This window comes from Sander vitreus, chromosome 17, assembly GCF_031162955.1.
Source record: "Sander vitreus isolate 19-12246 chromosome 17, sanVit1, whole genome shotgun sequence".
NCBI classification, from domain to species: Eukaryota; Metazoa; Chordata; class Actinopteri; order Perciformes; family Percidae; genus Sander; species Sander vitreus.
Genome location: NC_135871.1, coordinates 18,958,351 through 18,979,677, shown reverse-complemented (window position 1 = coordinate 18,979,677; position 21,327 = coordinate 18,958,351). Strand labels below are relative to the sequence as shown.

At 39.7% G+C, this 21,327-nt stretch overlaps 1 protein-coding gene and 1 long non-coding RNA gene across 2 annotated transcripts; one reads left to right on the top strand and one right to left on the bottom strand.

Moving 5' to 3' along the window:
- Nucleotides 1-84: 84 nt before the first annotated feature.
- Nucleotides 85-16,803, bottom strand: LOC144532060 (bifunctional 3'-phosphoadenosine 5'-phosphosulfate synthase 2-like). Its single transcript, XM_078272569.1, has 12 exons — nt 16,596-16,803; nt 14,065-14,179; nt 13,673-13,908; nt 13,349-13,487; nt 13,051-13,169; nt 5,479-5,592; nt 4,858-4,969; nt 4,419-4,624; nt 4,009-4,144; nt 1,930-2,198; nt 1,569-1,798; nt 85-938 (listed from the first exon to the last, which is right to left on the bottom strand). The coding sequence occupies exons 1-12, from the start codon at nt 16,620-16,622 to the stop codon at nt 797-799; spliced, it is 1,845 nt and encodes a 614-aa protein (XP_078128695.1). The 5' UTR covers nt 16,623-16,803; the 3' UTR covers nt 85-796.
- Nucleotides 16,804-19,435: 2,632 nt separating this feature from the next.
- On the top strand, nt 19,436-20,352 carry LOC144532065 (uncharacterized). The gene is made up of 2 exons (XR_013503306.1): nt 19,436-20,083; nt 20,181-20,352. It is a non-coding gene; the product is annotated as an uncharacterized LOC144532065 (long non-coding RNA).
- Nucleotides 20,353-21,327: the final 975 nt, after the last annotated feature.

The following is a 21,327-nucleotide window of genomic DNA, read 5'->3' as shown; positions in this document are numbered from 1 at the left end:
ACTTAAATCCATAACATTAACATTGTTTAGTTTACAGTACACAATATATCAGTATTCATCATAATAAAACGCTTCATTACTGCATTTGTCTTCCTAAAATTGGAGGTCTTTATTACATGAATGCACATGCCCACTTTATAAAATAACACAAATCTCAGAGACATTTCAGGCATACGCCAGCAAGAGATTTAAACGATTTCTGTTTTATAATGTTGACATTTGAGAGAAAGGCACTTTCACATTATAAATAAAATCTATGTTGTATTTTACAATAATACGAAATGTTGACATGATGAATTAATTAACATCCATACATGTAAACCAAAGAGGCACTGTAGGTAGTGATACAACTGCAAGTAACTTTCAATCAGGTCATACAAATAACTCAACAGACCGTGATATTATTGCCATAAAATGTTTTTTTTTTTTTTTTTTGCATCCCTCAGATAGAACATGCAAATATTAAAAATGATTTCATGTCTTGGAAAATGTGCTCCTAAATAAAATTAAAATAAAAGAATCTCAAGTTACCTTTAAATACATAGTTTAAGTTAAAATGCATATAAACATACAATATATTTATAAATCACATAGTTTTATAGGAATGTCAAAATGGAATGATTTAATTGCTTAAGACAACTTTTTATGATTTGGTGAAGACTTGGACGAAACACCCACCCATACCAGAACGACTCATAATTCAAAGCAATCTAAATAAGTATTTTTTTATAAGATAAAAAAAAAAAGAATCTATTTAAAATACTCCTGGAGTGGTGGGTGTTATATTTAACACTCCTTATAAATCCTTCTGCAGAGAGGTGTAGTACTCGACCAACACCTTCCAGGCCTTGGGGGCCATGAAACCGTCTGGAGGGTTGTCTCCACTTCGAGCCAACTTCCTCATCTTGGTTCCAGAGATGAACTCAAACTCAGCATGTCTGAGAAAGTGAGGAATGAGGAAAGGGCAGTATGGAGAGAGTGGACAGGACAGGTTATTAGTGTTGTAAACTATTATTATAATAATAATAATAATAATAATAATAATAATAACAACAACAACAAATCATATGATTAGGCCATAATTATATCTGCACAGAAATACCAAAAGGTGAATATAAATCTACAAGACTTAGCCTCATAATTTAGGGCGTTGTCTTAAGATGTATACTACAATCTGCTTGTAGTGCCACCAAGATAAGATGCAGGGTCACAGGTGGTTCACATATCCATGAAATTCATGTTTTAACTTGAAGAATTTGGGCTTACAAATCTTTCATGTTTTGGCTTGAAAGATTTGGGCCTACAAATGTGTGCAGGAGGATGTAAAGTAATGCTGTATCCGAATTTCAGAGCAAATCTGAAAAATGTGGTGAGTACTAAAGATTTACTGCGCTTTGTCGTTCGCATTTGCTCCAGTTTTCCTGCAATTGGGTTCACAACAGGACACCAATGTCAGTAGAGTCCAGGTTTTATATTAAATAAACTATAAGACAAAATAAACATGTAGTAGACAACAGGACATACAAGAAAAACCTGCATACTGTATTTCTTCTTTTTTCTTGACTTACCGTTCTGGGTCGAAAAAGTCCATAGCCGTCTTTGTCTTGTTGTAGGCAGCAACCCTGAAAGGGATGATCTCCACAGAGGTGAGCCCAGGCGCCATGGTGAGGACTTTGCCTCCGTGGGTGGGTTCATACAGGTCCTGCTTAGTCTCCGGGTGAGGAATGCCTGCAGGGTCCCTGCCAACAATGTAGAAGTTTGCTCCAGCGACCATTCTGGCTCTACAGTGCCACTGAACCTGATAACACATCGGAATATATGCAGCTTAATATTAAATCACACATACATATCATGGTTAAATGGTTGAACAGTATAAAGCCAGACTGATCGTAACCTCTGCTTAAACAATAAGCCACCACTACTTCTCACCTCTGTGGGTCCAGCGTACATCATAGGTGAGGGGAAGATGGCAACAATGGTGCTGGCTGGGTCCAGGATGCCCTCCTCCAGGACAGCGGCATGCTGCTTCATCCGCCAGTCCAGAGGCACATCGTCATCTTTGGTCCAGCCGCCCAGTGGGTGCAGTAGGAGGACTGGATTCTTGTAGCCTCGCTTCAGCAGACGGCGTTTGGTGTCCTGCATCAGCAGGGCGTGACCATTGTGGACCGGGTTACGCAGCTGGAATGCGAATACGGCATCTAAGGAGGACAACATGGATGACCACAAAATAAAGTTCACATCACAGTATTTGTAGTAATAGCAGCAGTATTACAGTAGAATAGCAGCAAGATATTTTAGGAAAAAAAAATAAAAGTATATATTTCTGAACCGTTTAAAAACTTAGTTCTTCAGTAGGAATTAAGAAACTTGGGCGTGAGAGCCACAGACAAAATAGTGAGAGACAGACAAATAGATTGCTGGTTTTGGTCTTTTCATGAGGTTTGATACCAATAACAAAACAGACTATTTTCAGCCTAATTTGTTATGTTCACATGAAAAACATGCTTGCACCAATGACAAAACTCAGGATGGGACCACTGAGCAGCAAAAAATACAGAAAACAAAAATTAAGAAAATACATACTGTATTGTGATGCAGATAAATAAATGGCACAATGTTGAACTCAACAATCACATCAAAGTGAGCGGTTGAGAGTAAAAACAGGTGATCATATTTCATAGTTTTTTAGAAAGATACTATATGTCTCCACCGATCACAAACCTCACCATGCAGCTTTAAATTTACCATTTTACTTTTTCATCTGGTCCTTTGTCAAGTGCGTCTGAAAGACAAATGGTGCACTGCTAAATACATTGCTTTCATGTTTAAGTTTTTAAATTTTTTCACTAGGTGCAATGGATAATTTATTTATGCAATTGTATTAATCGTAAGTAGCTACTTACAACACATGGCATGCCCATGTGTTTTATTTTTTCATTTATCCTTTATTTAACCAGAAAGGTCCCATTGAGATACAATAGCTCTTCTGCCATGGAGTCAGGTCAAGATCAACAGCAAAACAAAACATGTTTTAAGTACAGACAGGGACAGATAACATCACAAAAACAAAGAGCATACCAAAACATTCCAACAGACACAAAACATACAGAAATCAGAGGCTCAACAATCAGGGCAAATACCTGCACCTGTTAAAAAACAATAGGTCTGTAAACAATGTGGAATTTTTACTCTCCTTTTTTTTTAAAGATTATTTTCTTGGGCATTTCCACCTTTAATAGACAGGACAGTTCAGATATGAAAGGGGAGAGAGAAGGGGAAGACATGCAGGAAACCGTCACAGGTCGGACCCTCTGCGTGAGGAATAAACCTCTATATATGTGCGCCTGCTCTACCAACTGAGCTAACCGTCCACTCTTTACCCTCTTTTGACATGCTTAATTTTTTTTTAAAGATGTCAAGAAGGGGTAAAGATTCCAAGTTAAGTCGGCCAAGCTTTTGAGGTGAGAAATGAAAAGGCAGATTTACTTAGTTCTGTTCGGATGGTTGAGACCATGAGGGAATATTTCTCTGATGATCTAGTGTTATAGCTACTGGAGTAAAAAGTCAGTAAACTGGACATGTACTGCTGTAATTTTCCCGGTAAAGCTTTTGCGATAAAAAATTACATATTGGGTTTTTCTCCTTAAAACACAGTGAAGTCCACAGAACCATTTCATAAAGATGTGTATGGAAACTTGCACCAGATTTAAATGTAAAAAAATTAACATCTGCAGTAAATTAAAAGCAGTTGTTAAGGAAGCCATTGCCACTTTTAAAGATGGTGCCAAAGTATAAATAATGGTATCATCTGCATAAAGGTGTACCTTTGCTGGATTTAATCCTCCACAAGAAGATCATTTATATAAATATAAAATAAAATTTGTCTCAATATAGATTCTTTAGGAACACCCGTCTTTGCTGTTAGAGGAGCAGAGTTATAATTGTCTATGGACACAGTGAGTTCTACCAGTCAGTAGTTATGTGATTACGTAATTTCGACTTTCTAACCTGCTTTCATGTCTTTGAACTTCTGCTTGAGCTCTTGTGGAGTAAGGCGGTACTGGTCAAGTCCATCGTTCCATTTGATTCGCTCCAGGACCTCCAGGTCACCACCTACCAGCCAATCACCTCCCTCCATAACCATCTGCACAAGGTGATAAACAGAGAATTACTTTTTTGTGGACTCAAATATTTACCTGTAGGATTAATATTCAGGTACAATTATTACCATTGAACTAAATTTATTCTGGGGCTTGATTTATGTTTTGTTTGCCACAAAATCACAAAGTTCCATACTGACACAGCGGAAGTTAATAATCATGTAGGTACCAGTATCTTACTGTCTGCAGTGCAATCAGGTTGCATACATTGAAATTATAATTTTGTGTGTTGAAGACATTTGATGAATGCCTTATCACCTTAATGTAAGGGTGCTGTGCACAAGTGGTGCCCCACTGTCTGGCACAGCGTTCCTCCTTGCGGTGTTGGTAGAACTCTGGGTTCCTGAGAATAGCCACACGTGAACCCTGGTACTCCAGAGCTACAGCCGCACAGCCGTCCAGCTCCTGCTTGGTCTCGGTGCTAACAGGCAGGACGATGGGCACAGACAAGTTGATGGCCCCGCCTGAGACAAAGGAGGATGCAGTGATGTCAACCAGTAAACCAAAGCAAATATCATTTCAGAAATGTTAAAATAAATAAATTGCATAACGATTAAAACATGATTTGCACCATAAAATGTTATCGTCACTTAGGTTATCAGTTTGAAAGGGAACGAGCGGCTAGGTTAATGCTACACTGCTGTACGTGTCCTGGCAGGTTATGAGAAGAGTAAATGAATAACCAACCGTCTCTTACCATCCAGCAGGTTGCCAAAGTGTATGACCTGGAGGAACTCTCTCTCTCTCATGAAGCCCTTCAGAGGGCTAGCCCAGCCTTCCGATAAGACCTGCACCCATTGTAGATCCAACTGTGCACAAAGAATAATTACTCATTATAAACAGCATGAAAGACAATTAACTTATGGATTTAACTGTACTGATGGTATTCAGTGTATTGTAAATATCAATACTTTCACCAACAAATCTGTAATTACACTATGAACGAAATAATCAATGAATTGTGGAAGTAGGAATGCTGGATGCTAGAGTTTCACTTGTCACCATATGAGATGCTGCTGGATTATTTATTAACAATATATTAACTTCCTCACTAAACCATACCAAGATGGTCTGAGAAAACATGTTGCATAAACAACCAAGGATGAATAATAGACTGAAGATGGAGGTGTTACTTTTTTTTTTTCCTTCTTATTCTAAACACACAAATAAAGAGTGAAACAGAGCAAATAGAGCAGACCATTATGGGGTCCAAACAGCGGGGGATATTTATGAGCTCATCATAAGCAGCTCTCTGCCAAGTCCAGTATTGACCCCCTCGACAAAAAAAAGTAGCCTGTATACTGGAGCGGTGGGTTACCTTGGTGATGCTGATGGTGGGAAGTGTGTTTGCATCAGCCACAGTAAGATTCAACTTGTTCTCCATAACAAAGAGTTCATTCACCTCCTCCATGATCTCACCTGGTACAATGTTCTATATACAAGGAGAAAAAAGGAATAATTACATTATAGTTGGAAAAGGTTGGTCATGTAGGACTTCAACTAATGATTAATCAATTATATTCTATAGTATAAAATGGTAAAAAAAAATTCCCTGAGCCCAAAGTGACATCTTCAGATTGCTTGTTTTGTTGTTAACCATCATATATGACAAAGAAAAGCAGCAAATCTTTACATTTGAGAGGCTGGAAGGAGAGAACATTTTTGCTCTAAACAGTTTTACAGTTTTAGTTACCTCCACCAAGGAGGTTATGCTTTTGGCTTTGTTTGTTGGTTTGGTTGTTTGTCTGTCAGCAGGATTATGGAAAAAACTACTGGCCAAATCGAATGTAACTTGATAGAAGGGTGTATCATGGGCCAAGGAAGAACCCATTCAGGGTGGATACCCACATTTCTTTTTTTCAGGCATTAGTAACCAGTGGCATGGCTTGAGTTTTCCACTAGGTTTGGCTACGGCTTTATAAGTGGCTGTGTGTATTTTGGCCCTCTGTTGTTTGCAGCTGTTACCCAGGGTGACAGACATTCAGCGGCGATGTTCAGATGGTGAGGTGTTATGGATTATCATGTTATATGTATAGTATTATCATTACACCGCGTCACCCCCAATCTTTGCATTGTGCAATAAGTTTAATAGTGGTTCTGACTTCTGGTTCTAATAGTTTTGGAAATATATATCCAGATGGTTGTGGTTGCAGATTTGCATATCATAGAAGACTGGACTATTGGCCCTGGCGGAGGTCTGCTTTCTCTGAGTGCCCTTCAAGTTGTAAATATTTTGGCTATATTTTCTATATTTTTCCTTCAAACTTTCATTAGTGAACATGAGTTTATATTAGGTCTAAATGGCCCAGGAGATTGACTGTCAAATGTTCATTATACATTTTAAAATATTTATGCTACTAAGGAATACTTTTATCAATGTTGAGATTAAAGCCAGAATGAAAAAAATAATAAATTGTGCACTTTGTTATATTTATAAAACCTGCTGCATTATATCCAATATTAATTAGTATTTTGTCCTTCACAGTCCTGTTGGTTTTCTATCTTACCAGGTAGCTTTCTGCATTTACCTGTTGTTTGAAATGAATTAGTCACCATTAAAAGCTAGAAATAAACCAGCAGCTGGCTGCTTGTCAGAACTGTTCAGGTAGTGAGCCAAACACAGCTTGGTTTGTCCAGTGAGCAAGGCAGATACTGTATGTAGAAATTACTCAACTTGATAATAACATGCTGTGACACTTAATTAACACTTAATTGCTTGAATCTCTCAACAGCCACTTGCAAAAATATTTTAATATATAGTATGCATGTATTCATGACAGAGCAGGACATGATTCCTGATAGGGATCTGTATATTACTGCAACTACATTCCCGTCTACAGGAGGCCAACTTAAGAAAATATTTTTAGAAACTGGTCCTGTTGACACAGCATTGTTTTTATTTAAAAGTAAGTCACCTCTGCCTCAGTGACAGGGCAGTAAAAAGCATTTAGGCTACTCATTAACTTTATTAGCAACTTTTCCTTCAGCGAAGCTTGAGCCTTGGCAGCAGAAGCAATGTTACACTTTGTTTCTATGAAGGTCTTTATTGTTTTTTTTCCCCAAGAACAATATTTTGTTGTACGGGTTACACTTGTCCATCCAGTATGACTTTTGTAATGTAGATTGCGACAACATATAAACAAAAGTGTGGTAAACTGTATCTGTGACCTGGGGCCTGTTTCAGGAAGGAAGTTTAACAAACTCTGAGTCTAACCCTGATCTCTGAGTTGATTTACCCTGAGATGGGAAACTGAGTTTTCGGTTTTAGAACAGCTGATTTGAGTTGGTTCAATCAGCTCAGAGTAGGTTCACACCCGTGCACCACCACAATAAAAAGGCAGCATGAACGGACCCGTGATACTACGATTCACCATGGTAACAACCACAAACAACCGGGTCGGCGGAAATACTCATGCGCACATACAGCGAGTTTGAACATGTATTTTGTTAAAAAAGCAACACAGTGGCTGCTGCAAAAGAGAGAGAATTTGCATGGGAGAAAATTGATGCTAGAGTAAATGTGTAAGTTCCAATATAGTGTATTAATATCATATTTAATCATAAGTATAATATTACTGGTGAAATGGTACTGAACCTATAATCTATTTCATTTAGGTGCAATCCTGTGGGCGAAAAAGTCCTAGGCCTACTAATCCCATTCTGAGGCTGCAGCACCATCATCATCATTATAATTCATAATCTTTTATTTCAAAGGGTTTACATCATTCACCTGCAATACTGTGGAACTCCTTTTTAATGGCTCTTACTGGTTTGTGTGCAGGAAACACTACACAAACGTTTAAAAAACATTTCAGAGCTAGTCACAACGTAAAAAAACGTAATGCGACACAAAGAATCTGCTGGGATGTAGAGCATGTCCACGATGGGTGACATTAGTGATATAAGGACGGATAAGGTTATGTAGGCCACATAACTGATAGACTGGTAAGAAAAACGATACCGCTCAAATAGGTAGTTATTAAAATAGAAATTAAAATGCGTCGGGGCCTCAATATCATCTCCCGACGTATGTTTAACTCCCTGCGAAGTAATACAGCTTCTTCATCCACAGGATCGTCGACAAAAGTAAATGCCATGTTTTGAGAAAAAAAACATTTTATAGTCTGCCTAACACAGTTAATAAACCAACCCTGTTTTTTTATTCATGCATATAACAAACTGTGCTAAAATGCGCCTGATACAGACTGAATGAATGAATGAGGAAATGAATGCGTGCTGTGTCAGAGGGAGGAGACTGAGAGAAACTCGAGGTTTATTGAAGAAAACCTGCTCCCGACCAGGTTAGGTTCACAGACTCAGTTACCATAGTAACTGACTCTGAAGTGAAATTACCTCTCTTTCTGAAACAGAAAACCCAGTTTCCCTCATCTCAGGGTTAACAAACTCAGAGTTTTTACTAAACCTGCTTTCTGAAACCAGGGGTCTGTTGCACAAAAGTAGAATGAAGAAATCCAGGATAACTGAAAAAGCGCAGCTTGACTTAGTGTGATCCACTCATCGCGGCTTAATCGGTTGCACGTTTGCCGAGCCAGGATGAGAAGGTGAAGCTATGTCAAGCCATGTTTAGATAGCTGGGATAAGTGCACGTCCATGACTTTCTTAAAAAGACCACGGTATCGATCACAGATTTACTGATGCAGAAATGGAGAAGACGCGTGCGGCATATGTTTCACCCGCTGAGCAGCAGCTTTTAATGGAAAATTACGAGGTGGTGAAACATTTAATATGCAAAAAGGGAAATAGGCTACAGCTCTTGTTATCAGACAGAGAGAAAAAGCCCAAGAGACGATAGCGGACCGACTGAATGCATAAGGATTTAAAAAGATGTACTTACTAGTCACTCCACATTTTTACAAAGTTGTGCACTCTGTTTTAATATGCTTGTTTTATGTGTTGGTTGTATTGCTGTATCTGTTTTTATGTGCTAAATGTGCTGGTTTTACTGTAAAGTGTCTTTGAGTAGCCTGTAAAGCGCTACATAAATAAACATTTTATTATTTAGCCTACTTTGCCTTAAAAGTGAGCAGAAGGAATTAATGTTCCTCGGGAAATTTACCCTAAGGACTAGGCTTTATTTCAAACCCTTATTCATAATGAGAGAATATGTTTTACAACCATATGCACAAATCTCTATAAGCTATGTCTAATTTTAAATATCTTTCTACAATAAATGTTCATACAGAACAAACATGACTGGACAAAAACTAGAAAATTAAGTAAGTGACTTCAAAACACATTGTAAGCATATCTGTAAAACAATATAGCCTGTTATTCAGGGGTTTTTTTCTCACTCCCAGATGCGTGACAGCACCAAAATAAAAAGATTAAGAAGCTTTGTGGCATTCCAACACATTCCCAATCCCATCTCGTAAAATACTGACATTTGGTCAGGTGCCATTGTCGTTGTTATTGACGCTAAAAGTCTCCTTTAGAGTCCGCTGCACGGTGTGGGAGGATCCCCCTGCCTCCCCCCGCCTCTTCACGTTACACGGGGCAAATTTCACGGGGAGAGCAGCGGAGGAAAAGCCCCTTTCCTCAGAGCGGCAGCTGATTTAACACATGAGACTCCAGGATTAATCTTAGCCTGGCTGTTAGCCTGCTCTGGAGCAGGCTAGCTGCAAAGAATACATCTCCATGGTTACTTGGCTGGGTTTAATTCAACCTGCTTTTGTGCAACCAAGTCAAAGCTAAATTCATCCAGGATAACTTGAATATCCCGGCTTAATCCCTTATCCTGGTTTTGTGCAACAGGCCCCAGATCTGTTATTCCTTTGCATGTTTATAAATAATCCTTGAGTCAAAATGACACTGAGTACAAGCAAATTTTTTTTTTTCTTACAGTATCTGTGAAAGGCGTACTCGTAATGAAAAGATATAAATATCAGGTCGCTTTAAATTTGGACCCCGAGAGCCATGGAAGCCATTTTTGAATATGGCCACCAAATAGGTGCTAAATATGCCTGAATGTTGCAGGAAACTGATTCTCTTGATGATTGCCAATGGTGTGTTTAAGCTGATAAGATCAGATGTCAGAAGACTAACAGACATGTTTTTTTCCCTCTTTGTTTTTTATGGTGCATTTTAGCTTTTAATCTGAGAAAAACACAAAAACAAAATAAAAGCAGCATGGTCGTTAGCAGTACAGTTGACAGAGATAATGCTGCAGTTCAGGGTCACCTGCACAGGTTGTAGCGTTGTAACCTGAAAGCAATTTGTTTCACTTTTGTTTTCACATGTAAGATGCTCCCTTTTGTTACATTGTGAAATGACCTAGGCCTATACACTAAGCAGAAAAAATGTAATGGCATTTATTTCTTGTTTTTGTTTTTTAAGTTTAATTTATTTCTATGAAAAAGTGGATGACGCTGAAGAGTATCTTCTTCTTAACACAACTTCATTAAGTAAAATTTCTATCTCTGCAGAAGAAAAGTTTTCTTTTTTTCTTTTTGCTGGCCCTTAAGTATTTATTTTAATTTAGGAAACTGCCATCTATTATATAGAAAAGGGTGGCCAGGTTACGTGCGGGTTGCTGGGGGCAAAGTTTTATACTAAGTAATCCAATAAATTAAAATAAAAAGCCATATTCCATTTTTTCACAGTCCCCTTCACACAGACACAGAGCTGTGCAAGCAAAGTGACACTATTTTGCACTTGCAGAGTTGACACAACCCTTGATGCACTTGCATGCTACAAGCTCATAGCAAGCTTTTAATGCCTCTGCTAGGGTGGTCCAGTGAGGTTTATACAGACCCTCATCTGTCTTAACCCTAACCCCAGCTAGTTGGTGAAGGTAATCCAGGTAATGGCAGTAGTGCCTTTCGACACACATAGCCTGCCTGGTAAGTATGTTGCCCTCCTGATATATTGTTCCACACTGGCACTGGTTGGTGGAATCTGCCTTACAATGTTTATTCTCGCAAAAAGTTTATTTCGGGTAATGTTAATGTGTACTTGTTCTGCCATAGAGAAAAATCACAATTTTATTGTTATTGGTATTTTGTTTGTTGCCTAGTCTATATCGACAACGTTTCATTTACGGGATAGTTTCAGTGCGGCAAGAGGTTCCGCCGGATGTTCCGCACCTTACGCTTTCTTTGTTTTGGAATTCTAAGCTCCGGTTGATTTGGGAAACATCCTCCGAGCTCAAACGGACAATCAAATAATATTCATCTTTTTTTGAGTAAAATTCTCATCACACAGTCGACAGCCATTTTAATTCCAGAGCTTGCCTCCAGATGTGCACATGTTCCACTAAAACAAGTTCCTTCCCGAGGCTATTTTTCAGAGGCACCGGACCTGCGTCTGGCGCTTAGATCTGCCCAAGACGATTGTGATTGGTTTAAATAAATGGCGATAAACCAGAGCACGTTTTTCTCCTATCCAGGAAGGTTGTGTGGACTTTGTCACACCCAGTGCTATCATGAGACATTGGGAGTGCACATTCCTTTACAGCTCCAAGGCCCTTTGGAATATCATGTGTTGGAAGGGTTCTGAAATGTTTGCGTTTTCCGAATGCACCTTCTTTACACTTTGCACCACTGAAACAGCCTAACAACATCTGAATCAACAGTACAAATCAATATTGTCTGATGGCCGCGAAGTGCAGCATGTGAAATGTTGAGTAACATCCTACTATCACCCTCCTCATGGCTGCATGAAGACAGCAAGGGCAAATCCTGGCGTGGTGGCTTGCATATAACTGCATTGCCATCTTTGGTAAGAAAATAGTGCTTTTACTAATAAACTAATAACTTTAGATGGACATAGATATAATGGCTAGATATAATGGCTAGTTAGCAAAACACCCAAAGTTTTACCAAACTTCAGTATCGCTCTGTGATTAAAGTTTACCGGTGACCCTCAACTTTATCCAACGATATCTCTGTCAATTGTACTGCTAATGAAAAGAAAAATGCACCAATGGAAAGCTGAAGACCTTGTCGTTCTATATATGTATGTGTGTGTCATTTCAGCACGAACGCAAGGGGGTGATATTTTACCCTAAAGTGACCGTGCTCCTATTTCTCAAGTTAAAAGCTTTTAAAAAACACCCCTAAAGATAAAGATGTCATAAATAAAATTCTTAAAATCTGTTTTCTGAAACATTCAGGCATATTTAGCGCCTATAAAGGCTGCCATGGCCCCCAGATGCCAAATTTGCAGCGCCCCGATAACTATATCTTTTCAGATGTGTTGCTTTTATCGTTATGCTTAACTGCCCCACTATATTCTACAGCACTTTTTTTAGACCTAATTACTTTTTATTTTGATATCATATGTTATATGATAAATTGTGTGCATATGCTGTAGTTAATTTCTTTCAGCAGAAACAATATTTTTTGCTGCTTCAATTACCTACTATTCCCTCTGTGATCAATAGCGTCATCTGCTCTGACCAACCAAACACCGTCTAATGGTCACCCTGATGTTCACTGCCTCTGGTTAGATGTTACAACCCCCTCCTCTGTCATGTGAAAGTATTCATAGCTGGACTGAATAATCCAGGACTGACAAAGAACAATACAAAAACCATCCTCTTCAAGTTTAGTATTTAAATCATTATTTGGTTTGAAAAAGCCAGCCCATCCCTGACTATATTGAACCTGCCTTGTGACATAAGCTGCTTGTTTAAACAAGGATATAGTATTCCGTGTACTGGCAGACTAACATTTGACATTTATGTCACTCACATAGTAGCCTCCTGATCACACCAGTTGAAACCTGTGTGCTTTAACATACAACACACAACTTTGTCTTGTAGACAGAAAAAATGTCTATCATACACCATACAGAAATGGATGAAACAGACACTGATAAAGGCCTGTGTGAGATACGATATGTATAGTACAATGGGCCATGTTACACCCACCTGCTCCTTGAGCAGCTCCAACACCTGCTGGAGGCACTCGTTGACTGAGAGCTCTCCAGTTTTCAACACAAGATCTGGCGCATCCGGACACTCATATTCTGAGTCAATCCCAGTAAAACCTGGCAACAAATGCGAAACCATACAAAGAAATGTCATTGAAACCCCATTAGCATTGATATTCCATTTTTACTTGAATGAGGTAAGTGTTGAGGACTTGGCATTACTTGTATCACCCAGAGAGAGGCAGCATATAAGACATTGGGAGAAAGTTTGCTGAGGTAAGCATTGTCCCACAGACCTTTGATCTCTCCAGCGCGAGCCTTCTTGTAAAGTCCTTTTACATCCCTGCTCTCACACACCTCAAGGGAAGCGTGGATGAACACCTCAAAAAATGGTAGCCCGGCACTTGCATGGATCTTCCTCGCCTCATCACGATCCTGTAGAAGAAAATAGTACATATATTTCATTTGAATACAGTTTAAAGGTTTGATGTGTATTCCACACTGCTGGTACTTTTGATTTTGGATATAACATTCTTTCATTGAACCCTTTATTAGATGTTTTCAGCTATTTAAATATAACATATGCATCAGCATATACCTTTAACTTAATGTTTTCTGACCTTGCCGAACGGAGAAATGAAACTGGTGACGCACACCAGCCCAGCGTCGGCAAACAATTTGGCAACCTCAGCAATACGACGGATGTTCTCCTCGCGGTCTACCACAGAGAAGCCCAGATTCTTGTTCAGGCCGTGGCGAATATTGTCTCCGTCTAGTGAGTAGCAAGGAATTGCGTGGGACACGAGGAACTCCTCTAGGGCAAAACTGATGGTAGTCTTCCCGGCACCTGATAAACCTAGACCGAAAATGTGATAAGACATACAAGCATGACAGCACTGTTTTTAAAACAGTCGATATCAGATTAACCCTTAGGATTCCTACAGTATGTAGCAGAGAAAGAAGCCACCTCGTGACCAATAGATGGATATCATATAAGACTGTAAGGACTCACCGGTGAGCCAGATGGTACAGCCTCTGAAGCCTCCCCTGGTGCCCACGACCTGCCCTCTCTTGCTCCGGCTGACATGGTGGGCCTGGAACACCACATTGGTCGACCTGTTGAGATCCTGAAATAGAAGAATACATGCTCAGAGGCAAACAAAAGTGTTTCTGGGGGAAGTTACTTACAGTAACTTGATGTAAAAAAAATAAGCAAACAGGACTAGACTGGTTGCAGTAAGCCATCTTCTCTTATTTAAGTTATAAAATCTGTATCAGAATCAGAAAATGATTTATTTCCAAGTAAGTAACACAGTACAAGGAATTTGCCTTGGTGGTTGGTGCATACATAAACAAACATATCAAACATTAATATGAAATAAACAATAAATGCATAAACAAATATATACAAATAGCTGTTTTAACATAAGAAAAAAAGAGGCTGCTAATCTTAAAATGTAAAGAAGTAGGCCTGACTCCGTTTGACTTAACAGGACTTCTCATATCATGCAAAATAACATGACGTGGCACTTTACATAGTGATTAGCACTCAGTTTAGCATAGCATGACTAGTTTTACTTGCCCTGTCCAAAGTGACTATGTGGACCAGGCTGTGGATAAATGGGGCTGTGTTGACTTTTAGAGGGGAATGGTAGAGGAGGGAGGCATGGAGGAAGGCATACGACTGACTGGACAATGTGTCCAGTGTGCTGCCTGCAGCCCAGCGATGATGTGGCAGTGCTCGTGCCCACACGCTCGCCCTCTGGACCCACTTTCCCCTCTTCCCTACATCCATCCCATTGCTTCACTTTTTGCATACCCCACCTCCCCCCTTCTGCTTAATCACTATCCCCAAGGCTTACAGTATAACCTTTCTCCAAACAGTTCAGTCTACATCTGCCAATCTGCATGTACAAAGCCCTTTTTCATATACAAACACAGCCATGACTGTAAAAAATTACCTTGACACATCACACATAAAGGTGTTTTTCAATCTAGGTGGTGGGGAAGATCACCACATTAAGTTTTATTTTAATTGTTAGCTTCCTAGTGGAGGGGATCTTTAAATGTGCTGGTCTTATGGATAACCTGGGCATTGCTGATATAAAAAAATTGAAATCACACCAAAACAAACACAATTTACAGTACAGTTGTTTGGTAACAAAAGTGTGACATTCAATACTGCGGATGTATTGAAGAATGTAAATGTATACTATTGTCATCAAGTGGCATTAATGTACCTTGAGCAGCATTTAAAAGTAATTTGCAACTCCTACTCAGAGCTAATAAGCAGTCCAAACATACTTGCTCTATAATTCATGAGCATAATCTTCCCAAAAGTACAAATAGCCTCCAGTTTGTACACACCCACAGCTGTAGACTAATAGCACTATTCTTCCACCAGCATATCAGCTTACTTCTTCTTTCTCAGGAAATTACAAAAGATAAAACTGTAAGTGGTCTGAAATTTCTCAACTGAAGGCATACGTACAATAATGAGAAAATAGTGGGCGTTTTATCAAAGTAATAATTACACTTTGGGTAACTTAACAAAGATCACAGGGGATATTAAAGCTGCAACTAATGACTATTTATCAATTGGTCTGTCATTTTCTTAATTATTTTGTATTTGTCATACAATCAAGACAATTGTGAAAAATATCCACCTTTACATATCTAAATTCATCGTTCTGACCAATAAACGGTCTAAAAACCCAAAGATATAAAATTGTAAAAAGAGAAAACAAGCAAATACTTGCATTTAAGAAGCTGGAAGCAGCAAGGCTGTGCTTCAAAAGTGACTTTTTTGTTTATATGGTGTAGTTAGAGTCACCTTGTCTGCAATGGTGCACACTGAGGGGTGTAGCTACAAAATGCAGCTTTATGGGACAAAAGCTGTCATAATGGATAAAGACACAAAACAGGTTGCACAAACATGTACATTTTTGAGATTACAGTGAATTATACACATTTCTCGTTATTCTCACGTAAGTCATTCCCATGACTCAACAAGTTAGCAGCATTCCTGTGCATCAGACTGCCGTTTCACATTGGCCTCTTTCTCCCCCTCACTGTTATGAATGGGCCGAATTGACATGGATACGTTCCTAAAACAACCGGCCTATTCAGAGTCGAGGCAAGTCTGTAACCATCACACCTGGTAAGTTACAGTAACGAGGCTCAGAAGTGAACAAGGCGTTGCAGAAAAGAATCTTTTAAAGCAACAATGCAGGGTTACCGGTAGGACTTTAAAGGAAAAAGTAATCAACTGACACTACTTTTCACAGCTTTTTCTGTGCATCGGAGTATCGTCAAAGAGAACATAGCCTATAGCGGATGGTCAGCGTGTTATTACTGCGTATTAACAAGACTAATTTGACACATAGCCTAACTGCTTGGGAGGAGTTTTACATCTCGGACGCTGGCTGGCTCGCGAACACTTGGCTGAACTTGTGACAAACATTTAAGGGCTAATCAGATGACAGTTTGAATTTTCAATCGTTTCTCCCCCCCCTCCTCCCCGTTATGTCCACATTTACTTACCGTACGAAGCTTTTTCACTCCGGACATATTGCACGAGTGTAACACCGTTACAGTGCTGAACACCGGGGCTGTCTGGGACCGCTTCACACACAGCCTGGATGAGGGAGTCGAGATGTAAGCTCCGAAAATTTGGTAATCGAGGAAGACGAGGGGAGTTTAAAAGGGACTTCCAAGACACGTAGCATTCCGCTGGCCCAGCCTCCAGCCCCCCTCCTTCCAGAAATCTGCATAATGTGGTACCAGCTAGTCTTGCATTGCCAGAACCGTGCCCGAGACACCAAATGTTCTTATTTACAACTATTAGGCGCAGTTCAGGTTACAAAAACACATATCTATGTTTATTTTACGAGAAAGAAGCAGAACTGTAAAGAAAGCATTAGCCTCTTATCTAAGACACTGTCGGTACTGTATGATCAGAGCAAAATGGCAGACAGTTTAGGTTACTCTCCGGGGTAGAAATATTCAAACTTCAATGTTATTCAGGCGAAGGTTTTTGTTTTTTTTAACCTTTATTTTTACATGCATTAAAGTCAAGTCATTAAAAGGTACAATATGAAATATATTTACTGTCATAATTCCAAAAATGACCCCAATGCGTCCTCAGATATTAAGGAAACATGCTAAGTTGAAATATATTTTCTGACAACAATGCTAATGCCAGTATTTTCTCCTTTTGAAATTTCCGTTCTGTGACGGAATTTCTGTTTGTGTTTTGGCCTGTGTGTTGTCATCAACTGCCCAGTTTGACAGCCAGGCCAGGTTGCCAGATATAGGTCTGTAAAAACTAAACCCAGCGCTACAGTTGTAACGTTAGTACAGCCATGAAAGCAGCAAACAAACAGGATCAACGGAGATAAATTCTACCCGACTTAAAAAATACGGCATGTTTCTAACAGTTGCATGACCAGAGACGTAAACCCTGGGTAAATATTGGAGATGTATTTGAAAGATGGAGACAGCTTAGAGCCCAAAAGGACGCAGCGTTGGCTAATTTCCTCCTGAACAGGTAGCTAAGCATTAGCTTCAGGCTAATTTATCACGGCTACAAGGGACGGGCATTTAATGTCATTTCAACATTTGTGTACTCACATTGAATTATATAGCTAGAGTACCTGAGTTGGTTACTCGCAAAAACAAATTGAGACACAGCCAGTAAAGTGATCCCGTCTGGTCCTGGCTAACGCTGCCATGCTAACCCTGCTAATGTTACTGGAGGACTAGGCAAGCGGGCCACGGCTGTTTACAACGTGTAGCCTGTTCAGCGGCCGTAGCCGACAACGGTGAGTTATTTTAAGCCAAGAGGAGGGCTGTAAATCGGGAGGGATGACCGTGAGTTTGCAGTGTGTTTAGCGATTGTTGCCGAAATTCTAAGCCAATAAAGTGTGTTCAGTCGGGTGGAGAGGACGGCAAGGTAGTGTTATTTTTAGCGGTTTCTACCGTAGTTCTAAGCCGAAAAAGTGTGTCTGTCAGTTGGGTACAAAGCTCCGCGTGAGCACGGGCTTCTATGACTGTCAATATAGCCAGCATCTAACATTAGCTACTCCGCTGTGTTGTGAAGTAATGTCTGTGTCTAATGGCTATGTGAGACAAGCGTCTATACTACTAGCAACATTGTTGTGGATGCTCCTTCAGCGCGTTTTGGAGGAGGGTCTGGCAAAGCAAGACTATGGATGCTGCGTTCTCAGCCTGGCAACGTCTGTGAACTTTGAGTCTGGGGAGGAGACGACTCTCTACAGTATTTTGAATTTGTACTGCAGTAACTATTTTAAAAATTAGCTCTCCGTATTACATATTGCACCTTTAAGAACCGGTTCTTATTTACAATGGCGGTCTGACAAGTGGTAAAGTCACTTAGGGAAAGGGAAGGAGGGCTAGGAAATAAATACATAAATACTAAGTTACAAAGTCGGTCACACAACATGAAGTAGATGTGTTCTATAATTGATTAACACTGGGTGGTAACCATATTGTTAAACTGGCTTGACCCTTAAAAAAACACCTTCTACTCATCTATTTTAAGTTCTTAATGGTTTGGGATTACATCTAAAAAGAACACCTTCCATCTCTTTAGAACACGGTAGGCCTACACATAAGTTACACATTCTTCATTTTGCGTTTTTAAACACCGTTGGAACAAGTGCTAAATGGTTGTAAAAGGTTAACAAAAAGCTTATGAATCTGAAAAGATCTTTATACAATCAGCATAATGTCTTCAATCACATACAAAATTAAAGCTGCAAACAGCGTTGGACAGGCCCTTGCTCCTCTGTACTGGCAGACGCCGCTCCTTGTGACCGTGCATTTGCGCAGCACAACACTGCAAATCGTCACCAATGAAAGGGGAACTCCCTGCTGAGTTCAATGATACCTCACACAAGACTCTAGTCATACACTTCATTAGCTGTGAAAGGGGGCGTGGCCTAAGCATAGGGGTCGGGGCAAACCTTTACCATTAAAAAAGGAAGTCTCTGCTGAGTTCATTGATACCTCACATAAGACTCACCAGTTATGAAAGGGGGCGTGGCGTAAGCACAGGGGGAAGCCCAAACCATCACCAATGAATAAGGAACTCTCTGCTGAGTTCATTGATACCTCACACAAGACTCTACCTTAAACGGTTCAAATGTTATGAAAGGGGGCGTGTATGGAGCTAGAACAGTGACAGTAACCTGTGGTATTGAAAATAAAAATTGGCATTGAAACAACAAATATTGGCACTGAAAAATGGTGAACTGAAATATAAAACACAAACATCAAGAAGTAATAATCTCACAATGCTATTATTTTATTTCACTTTAACATTTGTTTGCTTTATGATAGGTTTTTCAATGTCAATCTACATTTTTTCTTGATGTCTGTTTTTCAGTGAGTTTTTTTTTTTTTTTTTTTACGCTGTCAGGATTTTTACAATGTCACTGGTTTTCAGTTTCAACTTTCTGTCACTGTTTTGGCGTAGGGAGGAGGGGCCTGAGGGGAGGGACAAAAAGGGCGTGGTTTACGGGAATTTGCATAGGCTACTGGGAGAGACCGCAGCTCCACCGTTCTCTTAATACATCCATGAGCTCCACAGGAATCCTCACAGATCCATGTGTTATAACCACATATCTGCATTGGCTTCCACAAGTTCACCTGGAACCTCCAAATCTCAAGTAAGTCTGTTTATTTATTTATTTTCACGTAGAAGCAGGCTGGTTTAGTGTTAACTTTAAATGTAGGCCTAAGCTGTGCTGTTTTGGCAGAGTGTCATGAATTCTGCTTCCTAAGTTCACTTTCTGCCTCAGTTTCTGTTTTCACCTGTGAGTCTGTGTTTTTCTGAGTTCCTGAACGCATCCTGTCTGGTTGCCTGGCGACGAAGCAAGGCGGGAGAATCTGCAATCACACTCACCTGTATCTCATCTGCAATCTGCACACCTGGTCCTGATCATCACCTCTCCACCATTTAAGCCGTGAACTGACATCCATTCCCTGCCGGATCGTTATCCTCACCAGTATGTTTGCTAGAGTGTCAGTTAGAAATTTGAGACGTTTATTCTGCTCTTTTGTGATGTTTTACCGTTGCTAATCTGCCTGTTACTCTGTCTTCAGTTTTGTGACCTGGAAGATTCTCTCCATCACTGTCTGGTCCTCTGCATCACCTTTATTACTGAGTCTGCATTAATCCGTCAGCCGACTCAATTCCACCCACTGCCTCACCAGCTGGACTCCCCTGCTTCCACGTACCAAAACCAAATAAATACTTACCTTTTTTTCCATTCTACTTACCTTGTCCTTGTCTGCTTTTGGGTTCCTGTCCTAGTGAAGCGTGACACAGAGGTTAGAACTGTTCTCTTAATACATCCATGGTTAGCACGCGTCAGCTAACTTGTGGCTAATTGTAGCTAAGTATCCCACCGGGGATGTCAATCTATCTTCTATAATCTAGTATTTATAATAACAGTAATTCCTGTCCTTAAGAGTCCTAAGGCCAGTGTTATTGCTGGTGCACAAGACTTGACTCGCTTGCATCTCTTATTAGCTCCGTCATGGATATAGTAAGAGAACGAGCTCCTCTCTCTCTACCTGCCGCTAACACTGGCACGGAACGTTAACGCCCCTCCCCCATAACTATCCTCCAATCACAAGTATAGCTGCTGATTGACAGGTTTCTAGGCAAATCACACTGACAACAGGTAGAACGCGTTCACTGACATCTCCTAAAACTGGGAAAACACAGTTACTGAAAAACTGCCTTAGCTGAACATAACAGTTAACATTATCATGTTAACCAGTCCAGTACAATATTTTATAACTGTTTAACTGATAGTGTTAATTAGTCAAAAATATTATCGGTTAAAGGTTTACTTGGACATAAATGTATAAACTTGCCTGTAAACAAAAACAAGTGTCTGTGGTATTTCTGGCTTAAAGGCATAACCTTTACATTTCTCATCCAATTTCACTAAGTTGTGTATAATTACAGGCACCTTCGACTGGGAGGCAATTTATGGAGAGACTGCTGAGAAGGCTTCAGGAAGTTCTGCAACGTCAGCCTGTGTATTTTGACTATTTACACTTTTACACAGTGTTTTACACTTACACTGTTTTAAGTCATGAAATGGGACTTGTACCCTTTTGCATAGGCCAGTAGACATTAACCCTCATATGCATTATCATTGCATTTACTGTAATTTGTTATGAAATATAGAGTAAAATTCTTACTTGAATATATTTATTTGTTATTCATTGAAAAGGT